The sequence below is a fragment of the Herpailurus yagouaroundi genome, unplaced genomic scaffold (assembly GCF_014898765.1).
Source record: "Herpailurus yagouaroundi ecotype Mexico unplaced genomic scaffold, PumYag 164, whole genome shotgun sequence".
NCBI classification, from domain to species: Eukaryota; Metazoa; Chordata; class Mammalia; order Carnivora; family Felidae; genus Herpailurus; species Herpailurus yagouaroundi.
This window is the reverse complement of record NW_024412405.1, coordinates 11,246,826-11,259,975: the sequence shown is the minus strand read 5'-3', so window position 1 is coordinate 11,259,975 and position 13,150 is coordinate 11,246,826. Positions and strand designations below refer to the sequence as shown.

At 42.4% G+C, this 13,150-nt stretch overlaps 1 protein-coding gene across 3 annotated transcripts in view; it reads right to left on the bottom strand.

Annotated features, from left to right (window-relative positions):
* The window catches only part of TMTC4 (transmembrane O-mannosyltransferase targeting cadherins 4), a 66,299-nt gene that overhangs the window by 14,762 nt on the left and 38,387 nt on the right, over window positions 1-13,150 (bottom strand). For all 3 annotated transcript variants that reach the window (XM_040487133.1, XM_040487134.1, XM_040487135.1), the window contains exons 9-14: window positions 12,113-12,315; window positions 10,283-10,454; window positions 10,063-10,194; window positions 1,496-1,575; window positions 1,247-1,354; window positions 970-1,111 (exon numbers count right to left, since the gene is read on the bottom strand). In XM_040487133.1, the coding sequence (XP_040343067.1) occupies window positions 970-1,111; window positions 1,247-1,354; window positions 1,496-1,575; window positions 10,063-10,194; window positions 10,283-10,454; window positions 12,113-12,315 (837 nt within the window). The remainder of the gene's footprint in view (window positions 1-969; window positions 1,112-1,246; window positions 1,355-1,495; window positions 1,576-10,062; window positions 10,195-10,282; window positions 10,455-12,112; window positions 12,316-13,150) is intronic.

The window sequence follows — 13,150 nt, the reverse complement described above, 5'->3', positions numbered from 1 at the left end:
AATTTTGCTCTTTGTAGGTAAGTCTTTTTCCTCCCAGCCTTATAGAGATGTAATTGGCATTTAACCTATGTAAATTTAAGGTGCACAAGATGATGATTTGATACAGGTGTATATCATGAAATGATCACCACAGTGAAGTTAGTTCTACCTCCATCAAATCACATCATTACGTGTGCAGTTCTTTTCCTTATTAGGGAAATCCAGAGCTTTAAGGATGAAGCTGTGTATCTTCACGGAGGGTTTTCAGAAGTGATGACTGATCTATTTCACCATCGTTTGTCAATACATGTTTTCAGATTTTAAGATTACTGAACTTCTTGTATTAGCTACTGTTGCAATATTTATTTGAATAAATAAATAAAGTATAAGAAAAGAAAATCAAGAGTCATCAGCTCTTTAGTCAGTAACTAAAAGAAGAAAGTCTCTATGGAACACATTCTTTCCTATTTCCATTGGACAATCTCAAAGCCCTTTCAAATAAATCCTCCCGAGCTCTCTTTTATGGGGAGAACAGTTAGTACAAATGCCTGGGGACCCAGGGAGCTGTCCTTGGAGGAAGGAGAAGTCGGAAGCTCAGAAACCACATTATGGGTTTGTTTTTTTAATCTCCGTTTTTATTCGTGTTTTAAAAACAGGGAAAACTGATGTTTATCAGGAAGTGACCTTTGGAGTACTGTTTTATAGGGCACAAGGGATTTAAAAAATTCTAATTTATTCCTTGGTTTAACCTGTTGCCTTTGAGATAACTTAAACTTGGGTAATTCAAGTTGAATTGTTCTTTAATTAGAGCTTAGAAAGTTACAGGCAAGGAAATCCAACAGCTACCTTCCAGTGATAAGCGTATGTGAGAAAACTTTATAAGATGTAGGGTGCTAGCATGGGGGTTATTTCTGTCATTTTATTATAAAAAGGAAAAAAAAACCCAAAACACAAGCTTTTCTTCTGCAGCCACAGCCAACTTCCGCTTACCAAACGTCCGAGGTTGTAGTAGCAATCCGGGTACTTCCGTCTGTGTTTGATCGCCGTCCGGTAGCTTTGCTCAGCGGCTTCGAACCGTTTCAGACTGTTCTGCACTATGCCCAAATTCATCCACGCGGCAGCAAAGTCTGGCCTGGAAGAGAATTTTTTTTTTTAAAGATGAACAAGGAAAAGAAAGGCTAAGACCCCAGAATGCAGGCGCTCATCACTTTGCATAATTATATGCAACTTAATTATATGCAGCATAATTGTAGAAAACAATGCTTACTGTATTTGTACAGCCAAAGACAGCAGCTCTTCCGCTTCCTGTAGCTCATTCCTTTCTTTTAAGATATTTCCAAGATTGTTCATGGCATGAACGTACTTGGGATTTAATCTGGAAGCAGAGAGAGAAACCAAGCTGTCTGTTAAAGCTTGATAGTCTTCACTAAACTGTCAGGAATTGGCAAAGATATCTGAAAGTTGGGGGTCTTTGTAAATCCTAGACATGTATATAAATGAGACAAGCTTGCAGTACCTCACAGCTTCCCGGTAATATCTGATGGCAGCTGTCTGATTGCCTTTATCGGCCAGGTTTTTGCCAACATTGTAGTGAACCTGAAAATACAGATAAAAACTTGGCCAACAGCTGATAGACCTCTTTGTTCAGAGCACGGGTACCTATCACAGATTCGAACCAAAAACAAAAGGTAAAGGTACAAAAAAAACCCCATCCCATCAGAACTTTGGCTAAAATCTTACAAAGGGCAGGTGAGGGTCATGTTTTAATCCCCCACCCTGTAAGATAAGATTCAAAGGACAGGCTGGCAATGAGCAGATGATATCACTCAGGTACAACAGAAGGATATTTAACTAAGGAGAACTCAAAAATTACAAAGTGGGACTGGTTTTATTGCTAAACCCTCAGTTCCCCTCTTCTCATCCACACATCCCCTGTTGGGGCTGAGATGCAAAATCCAACCACATGTGGCTGTGAGAGGGAGAAACAAGGATTCTGTAATTGAAAAAAATGTTTTATGTTTATTTATTTTTGAGAGAGAGAGAACATGAGCAGGGGAGGGGCAGAGAGAGAGAGAGAGACAGACAGACAGACAGACGGAGACAGAGAATATGAAGCAGGCTCCAGGCTCCAAGCTGCTAGCAGAGAGCCCAATGTGGGGCTTGAACCCACATGCAAGATCATGACCTCAGCCAAAGTTGGACGCTCAACTGACTGGCTACCCAGGGCCCTGTATCTAAAAGAAATTCAGCCCTTTCTTGCAGGATACCTTCTACTGTAGTATTGCAAACATTCTAGTTCATACTAATGAAATTCTCCCTCTCTCATTCCTTCAGGTAATGACTGATGCTGACAGCCCAAGTGCTGCTGGCAGGTAGATACAGTCATGAGCAAACCTGTCAGACCCGAGTCCTGGAGCCCAGGCTGCGAGTCAAGTGACCCTTTTGGAAAGTGTGTCACTAGAAGGCACCTGGGGCTGTGGAAGAAGGTGGGTCCCCAAGGTGGTGCCTGGTCTGGGCCTGGGGAGGGCTGTTCTGGGGAAAGGCTCTGCAGTGGAGATCTGAAGGGGGTTGCTAGGTAACGGGGCTCCCCTGGAGTAAGTGTGCCAGGCAGGGCAGGCAATAGCAGGCTCCAGTGCTATGAGGAAGCCCAGTGTGTTTAGTTGAGCAACTACAAGAAGCCCAGTGTCGCTGGAGTGCAGAGGGCAAGGGAGACCAGGGAGGGCATGGGAGAGCAGGCTGCACAGGGAATCCCGAGCTGTGACAGGTCTGGTTTAGTCTCTGCCCAGAAGTAATAATAGGCCAGCACAAAGCTCATGTAAGTACATGAGCTTTCTAGGGCTGACAGAGTAAAACACCACAAACTAGGGGGGGCCCAAGACTGCAGAAGTTTATTCCCTCCTAGTTCTGGAGGCAAAGAGTAAGGGGCAGCAAGGTTGGTTTCCACTGGAAGTTCTGAGGGAGGAAGTCTTCCGTGCTTCTCTCCTGTCTTCTGACGGTTGCTGGCAAGGCCTTGGCGTTTCCTTGGCCTACAGCTGAGCGGTTCCAATCTCTGCCTCCGTCTTCACATGGACTTCTCCCTGTGTGTCTGTGTCTGTCTTTATAAGGACACCAGTCACACAGGATGAAGGGCCCACCCTTTACCACTTCATCTTTGTGACATCTGCAAAGCCACCAGTCACAGGTACCAAAGGGTAAGAATTTGAACATGTCTTTTGTGGGACACAATTCAACCCATAACAACAGCCAGGTGTATGAGGGTGGCAGAGGGTCACAATCAGGGCTATATTATAACAAATTAGTCACACTGTGGGAAACACATGAGCGGGGAAGAGACAGATGTCAGGGGTCCAGGGAGAGCCTGAGGTGACAGTCCCAGGGAAGGAGGGCAGCAGATTGTACTAGGGTGGTGTGGAAGAAGCACAGGAATTCGAGGAATACCATGGAAGCAAAAGGCACAGAAATTGCTGTTGGATTGATAAGAGTGAGGAAGCGTGTCAAGAATGAACTCGAGGTTTTTAACTTCCAGAACTGAATGGATGTGATGGTTTGCAGGGAGATACGACTGGTGACTAGGCTTGCTTGGGGGGATAGGAATCTAGCTGATTTCGAAGTCCTTGGAGAATCCAAGAAGAGAGACCAAGATGGCCACCTGAGCTCAGGAGAGGAGCAGGCCGGGGACACCAGTGTGGCAGGGAGACAGAGGCGGTACAGCCACGGGTCATGTGATCACATGGAGCAAGCCAGCCAGGGGAGGAAAAGATCCCATAAGACCTTCTTGTTTCCACCTCTCTAATCAAACTACAAGCTGGAGAAATCACCAGGGAATAATACAGCAACAGAAAGAGAATAAGGTGATGAAATATTCCACAACTAGAGACAGGTGCTGGTCCCACCACTCTGTGAATGCTCTAAATGTCACTGAATTGTGCACTTTAAAATGGTTAATTTAGAAGCACCTGGGTGGCTCAGTCGGTTAAGCGTCAGACTCTTGATTTTGGCTCAGGTCATGATCTCACGATTGTGAGATGAAGTTCCATGAGGATTCTCTCTCTCCCTTTGCCCCTCCCCCAACTCGTGCACTCTCTCTTTCTCTCTCTCTCTCTCTCTCTCAAAATATGTATATATTAAAAAATAAATAAAATGGGTAATTTAAAAAGGGATTTAATACTGATCATTTTATTCTCAAAAACACATGGGAGACTTTTCTTTAGTTTTTAATCGTAAATTAAACATAAAAGTTACCATCTTAACCATTAAAAATGTTTTTAATATTAGTATTGTTGACAATGTTTAATTACTTTTGAGCGATTAGCCATTTTCAAGTGTATAGTTCAGTAGGGTTGAGTATATTCACACTGTTGTGCAACCAACCTCCAGAACTCTCTTCATCTTGCATATCTGAAACTCTATACCCATTACACAGTAATTCTCCGTCTTTCCCTCCCCCCAGCCCCTAGCAGCCACCATCCTGTTTCTCTGAGTTTCTGTTTCTGTGAGTCTGACCATTCTAGATCCCTTACAGAAGTATAATTGTACAGTCTTTTCGTGACTGGCTAGTTTCACGTAGATAATGCCCTCGAGGGTCATCCACATTGTAGCACGTGTCAGAATTTCCTTCCTTTTCAAGGCTGAGGAATATTCCACTGCATGCATACACTACACTTTGCTCATCTATTGGTCTATCGATGGACAGACACTTGGATTGCTTCCACCTTCTGGCTACTGTGAACAGTGTTTCTATGAACGGGCATGTTCACACATGTCTTTGAGATCCCGCTTTCAATTCTTGTGGGCATCTACCCAGAAACGGATTTGCTGGATCATATGGTAATTATATTTTTAATGTTTTTTGTAAGAACTAAAGTGGTTAACTTTGTTATGAGAATTTTGTCTCACTGTAAAACAAGAGGGGTAGAGAGGCTCAGGAGAGCGTCTGTAACGATCGAGGAGGGTGGTAAGGGAGACCAGAAGAAACTGGACTCATAGTTGAAGAGCTACCAGAAACTCTCAAGTCAGCTGAATTGAAGGCACAGGGCATTTTCTCAACTGTACACGGGCTCAGGACAAGTTACAAGGAAAGGGGCCGGGACCCAAAATGACAGCAGGGCAGCAGAATGGCAGACCCACGGGACTATTATCAGAAGTATTTACTGATGCTCCTTTTAGAGGCTTCCAATGTACAGGCCAAGAGCAATCTCAGAGGAGATGATGCCACAGAAGTTCGTTCAACAGCTCATGGTAACAGGGGTCCTGGCAGCCAGCACGTGCTGAAGGGTGCCACGAGCCCGTGCAGGGCTGGCACTGTGCACGCGTGTCTTCTCTGCACGCAGCCCTGCCAGGTTGAGGGGTTGCTACGGCATCATTAAGCATCTCACCCGAGGATGTGGTGCTAGATTTGAAGCCAGGCTCCGAAACCTGTGTTTTTCTCACCATATCACACCCATCCAAGAGGGTGCTGGGTGAGGACGGGGCCAACTGCTTGAGGTGATTTCTAGACCCACTCATTCATGCCATCTGTTCTTTTTCATAAGGTAAATAATGTTTCTTGTTGCATGTTAACAGCTGAATTCTACCCCCCACCCCCAATTCATCTGTTGAAGTCCTGACCCCCAGGACCTCAGAATATGACTATACTTGGGGATGGGACCTTTAAAGAGGAAATTAAGTGAAAATGAGGCTGTTGGGGTGGGGCCTTAATCCCATCTGACTGGAGTCCTTGTAGGAGGAGGAGATTTGAAGACAGACAGAGACACTAAGGTTGTGCGTCACAACAACTGTACGTGCACAGAGGAGAGACCATGTGAGGACACCATGATCTTGGACTTCTGGTCTCCAGAACCGCGAGAAAATAAACGTCTCTTGTTTAAGCCCCTGGTCTGTGGTGCTTTGTTATGGCGGCCCTAGTTAATATATCATGAAACACAATAATGGTTTGAACACATTTCAAGTAGCATTACATTGGAACACTTCAAAAACCTTTTGGAAAATATAACCATATCCTGTCTTATCAAACTTAACCTACAGTTACAGCATGTCTTCAAAAATACTAATATTTCTGGAAGGGTATGGAACAGTGTGACATTCTTTGAGCACGTATGTATCAGAGATTTGTTTTTTAACTGCCAATTTTTAAGTCTATACGTTTATTTTTATCCTGTCTGACAAAAGGAATCGCAAGCAGAGAAATCACAGGTGACAGAAATATGTATTATTGTGCAGCATACGGTATAATTTAGACTTCCTGAGCCATACTATTGTCCATTCATTGGTATTAACATCTTCAAATTACAGCTAATGCGACGGCAGTAGCATGTGCTTTATAAAGTGTGCTCTAAATGGTTTCATTTTGTGCCTCTCCCAGCCCCAGCTTGGACGTGCTTACCTCTCCTCCCGTCCCCGCACAAAAGAATCGTATCATGAACCCACCAGTGAGCAATGTGCTTGTGGTCCCCAGAATACAAATTCAGCTTCTACTCAGACTTCAGCACAACTCCTGCCTCTTCCGCCCCTAAGCTCCTGCCGCTTTCCTTTGTTCTGGGCAAATTCTGTTTTCTCAATAAGAAGCTCAGACAAAGAGTTCAACTGCCCTCTGCAGTATACATGGGGTTCTGTTAGACACCCAGAATGCCAGGGAGAGCCACCCAGATCAGGGGAGAGAGAAAAGGAGTGCTCCAGAAATGCAGACTGCAGTTATTTCCATGGAACTGGTTAAAAGTCTGATCCAGCCCAAGAAGGCAAGCTTTCCATAATTAAGAACGATATGAACGGTCTCATCGGCCCAGCCTCATCCTATGGGTTGGTTATATGGAGGGAAGTATCTGAAGACAAAACAGGTCTCCAGATAACCCAATGGAAAACAAAAACAAACCCCGTAGAAGCCCTCCTAAACAGTGCACTTGAAACAGTGTTTAAAGAATAAGTTATTTTTGTTTCCACACAATGTAAGAGACTGGAAAAGCCTGTTTGTTCTCAAACTTTCCCTCTAGCTTTTATGATTCATAGATGGAGGCAAAAAGCCAGCAAAGAGAGGCACCTGGGTGGCTCAGTCAGTTAAGCGTCCAACTTTGACTCACGTCATGATCTCACAGTCTGTGAGTTCGAGCCCAGTGGGGCTCTGTGCCGACAGCTCGGAGCCTGAAGCCTGCTTCGGATTCTGTGTCTCCCTCTCTCTCTCTGCCTCTCCCCCACTTGCACTCTGCCTCTCTCTCTCAAAAATGAAATAAAAACATAAAAAAAAAAAGACAGCAAAGAAACCACAGATGAAGATGTCCACTGTAGCCCCATGACCTGTAAATCAACAATGGAAGGGACTTTCCAGGGCTGAAACCAGTTTGTTTCAAGTTTTCTGCTAACATTCGATGCCAAAATGTTTTAAACACATAAAAATCCTATAGCCCATCCTGGCTCATCCTTAAGGAAATACCGCATTGTGGCAGATGATCCTTTTCATGGTTAAAAAAGTTTAGAATTGTATCTCAGAGTTGATACAAAGTGGCACATCCTTTTAAGCCTTAACAACTAAAATGACTGTAAATATAATTAAATACTTGGTATCTCATCCATTGTAGGGTAAAGAAATCTGATTTCCACAAGGCTCAATTCAACCACTAATTTTGACTGCCTACCATATGCAAGGCAATGTGGATAATTCAACTGCAGACCGGGCATTGGCACTGCCTATGTGGATACTGCCATCTTTTGAAAAAGATTGAGTCTCAGTTTGTAATCCTGGGCCTAATCCAGAGCCAGATGCCAAATACTTACTTCGTATACAGTGAATATAAAGTGGAAACCAATACAGAAAATGTATTTCCTGCAACAGAGTTGAAGGAAACTGGTACCTTCTTAAATGAGGTCTCTTCCCTGAAATCAGCCTAGCTTTTTTCAAAGAAAAAAAAAAAAAAAAAGGAAGTAAAGATGATTTTTCTACACTGCAATTTAGAGCGGAAAGTAAAACAAACAAACGGACAAAAAACCAAAAATAAAACCCCAAACCTCCATCTTGCTCAGACTGAATGGTAATCCTGAAAAATGTTCTTAGAAAGGATGATCACCATCGGGTCCATTTTGAAGATGAGGTCGTATATGTATGTCTTAAATTTAAAAAAGAAAACTACATATGTGTGGTGTGTGCACATCTCGTACTTTCTTTCCTATAGCATATGAGATCACATCCTAGGGCAGAAGGTATAGGCGTGAACATCACCTAGGTTGTCCCTCCCCCTGATTTACTGGCATAACCTGGGTGGCACATCATACCAGGTCTCTATCTACCCCCTAAATTACTAATCTAGATAACATCAGTTCCATCCTTCTATGCCTCAGTTTCTTCCATTTGGAAAAATAAAGAAAATAAAACCTTTCTCTCTAAAAACCTTAGAGGGAGGATAATGGAGATTAATTATAGAGCCTCTACAAAGAAATCTGAGCTCCTTGTGGGGAAGAACTTTATAAATAGAAGCTATAATTACTGCTATTCAAACAGAAAAGCAAAAATAAAGCAGATCTATTAACATTTATGAAATTAAATCACAGGCAATTTATTTTTAGTAGCATGAAATAAATGGATAGGTCAGCAAATCAAATTAAGGATAAAAGCTTGAAGGAATGCATTCTTTTATCTAAGTCTCTTAACTATAAAAAATGAACAAGATTTCTTTTTTTAATCCAAGAAAAAGACAAAGAGTTAGCACCTTTTACATTATTCCTCACTTCAGGATCACAATAGGATGTCAACCGTTCATGAGATTTATTCATACAATTTTGCCTGAAATCACTGATTTCTCTCTTTTTAATTTTTTTAATGTTCATTTATTTTTGAGAGAGAGAAAGAGAGGGAGGGAGAGAGAGAGAGCAGAAGCAGGGAAGGGGCACAGAGAGAGGGAGACACAGAATCTGAAGCAGGCTCCAGGCTCCGAGCTGTCAGAACAGAGCCTGATGTGGGGCTTGAACTCACGAACAGCAAGATCATGACCTGAGCTGAAGTCAGACGCTTAACTGACTGAGCCACCCAGGTGCCCCTGCTTTCTCTTAAATATAGACTATGGAAATGAGACAGAACTCCAGACAGCTCTTTTTCGCCCCCTACAGGATCACAGTTAAGCATGCTAGGAACTCATGTTCTGATGACCCGAGGCAGAACGTATCATTATTTACGAATACTCTATACCAAAAGAAGATTCTTCTAACCTAACCCCTTGGCCTCCCATTTTGACCAAGTAGCATTTTCTCATTTAAGGAGACAACCAAAACTAAAACGAGCCTCAAAAAGCTAACCTTTCTTGAGCACCCACCATGTTCTAACTACCATGTTAGAGCTCTTCAGATGCCATATTTCATTTAGGCCTCACAACAAATCCAGGAGACAGTCATGATCTCCCCTTGATGGAAAAGGGCATTGAGAATTCAAAGCAGTTTCGTTTTGCCCAAAAAGGCACAGCTGGTTAAATGAAGAGACTGGATTCATCAAGAATACAAGTGAAACACATTCCTACCAAACAGCTTCAACAAAAACACTGCCAATTTTCAAGCCTACACATTTATTTTTACCTAATCTGACAAAAGGAATCACAAGCAGAGAAGCCACAGGCAACAGAAATGTGTAATACTGCACATCAGACGGTATAATTTAAACTTCCTGAACCAAAGTGCTGCCTGTTCACTGGTGTAGTCATCTTCAAGTTACAGACCGGAGGAAGACTTGAGGCGGTGGCCCGGGCATGTGTTCTGAGGTTCAAACTCTGCCCCTCCCCCAACCACAGTCTGGATGTGTGCGGCCACCTCACTGCTACCATTTCAGTGGGTGACTGGACCAACTGGAAGATGGGCAAAACGTCATTTAAGTAACCTGCAGTTTCACTGACGCTGTCTGGTTTTAATGAGTTATTTAGAATTATTTTGGCCAACTGGAAGTGTAATGAATTTATCAAAATCATTAACAAAACCAAAGAAAAACCCGAGTATTTGGTCATGGTCTTATGCTAGCTTCTGCGTGAAGGTAAAGGGACCTTCTTCTTATTCAGCTGTTCAACTTAAAGTATATGCTAGGAAGGTCTTTCTCAGGAAACATGACAGTCAACATACCTTGGCGTTGAGAGGACACACAGACAGGGCGCTTCTAAAAAGCTGTTCTTCGTTTCGCCACTCGCCACTGCGAATCATGCACCTCAGCATGTTTATGAACAGAATTCCCAGTACGACAGTAGCAATCAATTTCTTAGGAACAGAGAGATACCATAAATGTCATTAGGAAGGTCTAGCCAGTCGTCTTGGGTATGAATGGCACACCACCCTGGGCCAATACCTTTTTCTTAGTGTGTTTACTGAGCGCTCCGAATCCGAAAGTCAGCAGCATGCAGTACCCAGCACTGGGGAGGTACAGGACTCTTTCTGCAACCACAAAGCCCACTCGGAAGAACAAGTTACTTGCAGGGAGAAATGGGATAATGAGAAATCCTAGGCCCAGCGTAAGGATCCTGGAAAGTGAGAAGTAATTAAAATAGCTATTTTCAGACTTCTCAAAAAAAAAAAAATCCTTCTCAACATTAAATTAGTGATAAAGGCTGTGTTTTTTTTTTTTAAGTCATCAATTGGGAAAAGGTACCAGCAGTAGCAGAGAAATGTCATCAGTAAAGAGGATTTAGCCTGGCAGTATTAGGATAAGTCATAAAATCTCACTAATGCACTTAGTTTAGCATCAAGCATATGGACAAGACTTGTAAGGTGCTCAATCCATACAAGTAAGGTTAGAATGATCACACTTTGTGAGCCCTTATTAATTCACTTACTCCTAACCCCCCTCAAACCATGTAGGCATTGAATAGATCAGTGGGTATTTTGGTCCCAATTAGTCCACTATAGTTTTCATGGGAAAAAAAAAAATCCCCTCTCCAACCTTAACAGGAATAATAATACTTTACTAGTTTAAGCTTTATAAAATCTGAAATAAACAAAATTGCAATCATTTTTGGGTGCTATGTCACCACATATTTCACTCAAGCAAAAAGAAAGCTGAGCAACAAAGAGCTTCCGGAACTAGGCAACATTTCCGATGTCCCATATGATGCAAGAGGATAAATTAAGAAGCTAGGTCAAATTTGGTGGCTCCTTCCTGGACCCTGTGCCTTCAGTACTTAAAAAAACAAAAGAAAACAAAACAAGGCAAAATCATTATTGCATGTGTATAGGTGAACTGGGGCTAAAGTTAGTAGAATTATGAACCAATTTAACAGGTAAACTTAAAACTTATTTTGGGGGTGCCTGGGTGGCTCGGGAGGTTGAGCGACCAACTCCTGATTTCGGCTTAGGTCACGCATGATCTCATGGTTTGTGAGATTGAGCCTCGCATCAGGCTCTGCACTGACAGTGCAGAGCCTGCTTGGAATTCTCATTTCTTTCTTTCTCCCTCTCTCTCTCTCTCTCTCCCTCTCCCCTGCTCGTGCTCTCTCTCTCAAAATAAATAAATAAGCTTTACAAACAAAACTTATTCTAAGAAATTACTAATCTAATTCCCTAAACACATATGCTTAAAGGGAATCAACTACCTTAAATAGTCTTCTTTCTCAGGAAACACATTTGTTTCCCCCACCTCCATTATTTTCTCAATAACCTTTTATTCTCATTCTCTCTCTCTCTCTCCCTCTCTCTCTCTCTCTCTCTCTCTCTCTCTCTCTCTCTCTCTCTCTTTGTGAGAAAGAATAGTCTCTTTGGAGCAGTGGTTTATTTTCTACTAAACAACAACAGAAGGAATCACTAGAACATCCACCAGAGTTTTTTGAAGGAGAATTGTGAAATGATGGGCACAGCACACATCAATTACACTCTCTGTTCTGACCATAAATTACTCTTTACCACCTACAGAGAAAAGGATCTCAAGATACTACTTCAAGGGAAAAGTGGGAGGGGGAGAGAGAGCAGTCATCCCTTCCCCTCCTCCAAGTTCACTCCCCACTGGTTGAAGCCAGCAATGGATTCCAAATGGATGGAACTCATCCTAGGCATAAATGCGTTTTGGAAATAAATGTCCTTAGATGTTACTTCCACAAAATTGTTAAAATGATCAGTGCAAAATGGATTTAGCAAAATGCTCTGATCCAGCCCAGTGTGGAAGTTAAAATTCAGTGCTGCCTCTTACCTTCTTTTGTGGCTGTCTTCAGAGCACAGGGCTTGGCATATTAGGCCAATTAGACAGAACCACAGTGCTGCCAGTGCAATTACTCTCCAGTCACCGGCTGACTTAATGAGGGGGATGCAGCCCATTGACCAATCAAAACACAGCCACCAGGGGCACAGCAGCAGCCAGGCATTCAATGAATAGTAGTAATTATAGTTTATGGCCTGTCAGTCAAAAGGAAAACAAACACTCATTTGATACAGAACTTCTACATATATACATATATGTATATATAACACCCATATATATGTATATGGGTGTGTATATATACACATACCTTGTAACTTCACTTTTGAGGCATCCATGGGCTTCTGTTCAAGGAGAGCAGTTGTATAAAATAAAATGTCAATTTCTACATTGGACGTGGGACTGTAGTTTGCAATCTATTAAATGTGTTCAGACTGTAATAGAGAAAAATACAGCAAAGCCACCAGACTCTGCTATACATACATCTGTTATATTTCTGGTCAAAATGTGTCCCATTTACTTAGTGATGCCCAAAGTCTGTGACCCAGGAAATCTGAGGCCCAGATGTGTCTGGGCCTATGTGTGTCTGACAATTTAAGAAGAGGGTTTTTCCTCCTTTTGATTTCTATCTCTATGAAATGCACCACTAAGAATTTGTGGCTTGACACCTTGCCTTCAGAAAAAGCAAACCTTTACAAGAAATAGTGTCTGGATACTGTCAGACGTTTAAAGATACATTACCGATGCGGTTAGATTTTGTGTTAATCCCACTACATCAATTTCCTTTACCACAACAGTAATGGGGTCAGGGGACACTTTAGTGAGGCTGGCAGGAAAGCTGATATTTGAAAGAACCATTTCTCTTTAGTTTTGATTAGAATGGAAATACAAGGGACTCACACCCTCTCGATCGATCCCTTAATCAAAATCTGGTTTCATCCGAGAATATCCTTAGATATTAGAGAGCAAACAAATGTGGAGGTGTTCCACTGATTAGGGATTTTGTGGGCGTGTTGGGAAGACAGAAGAGGG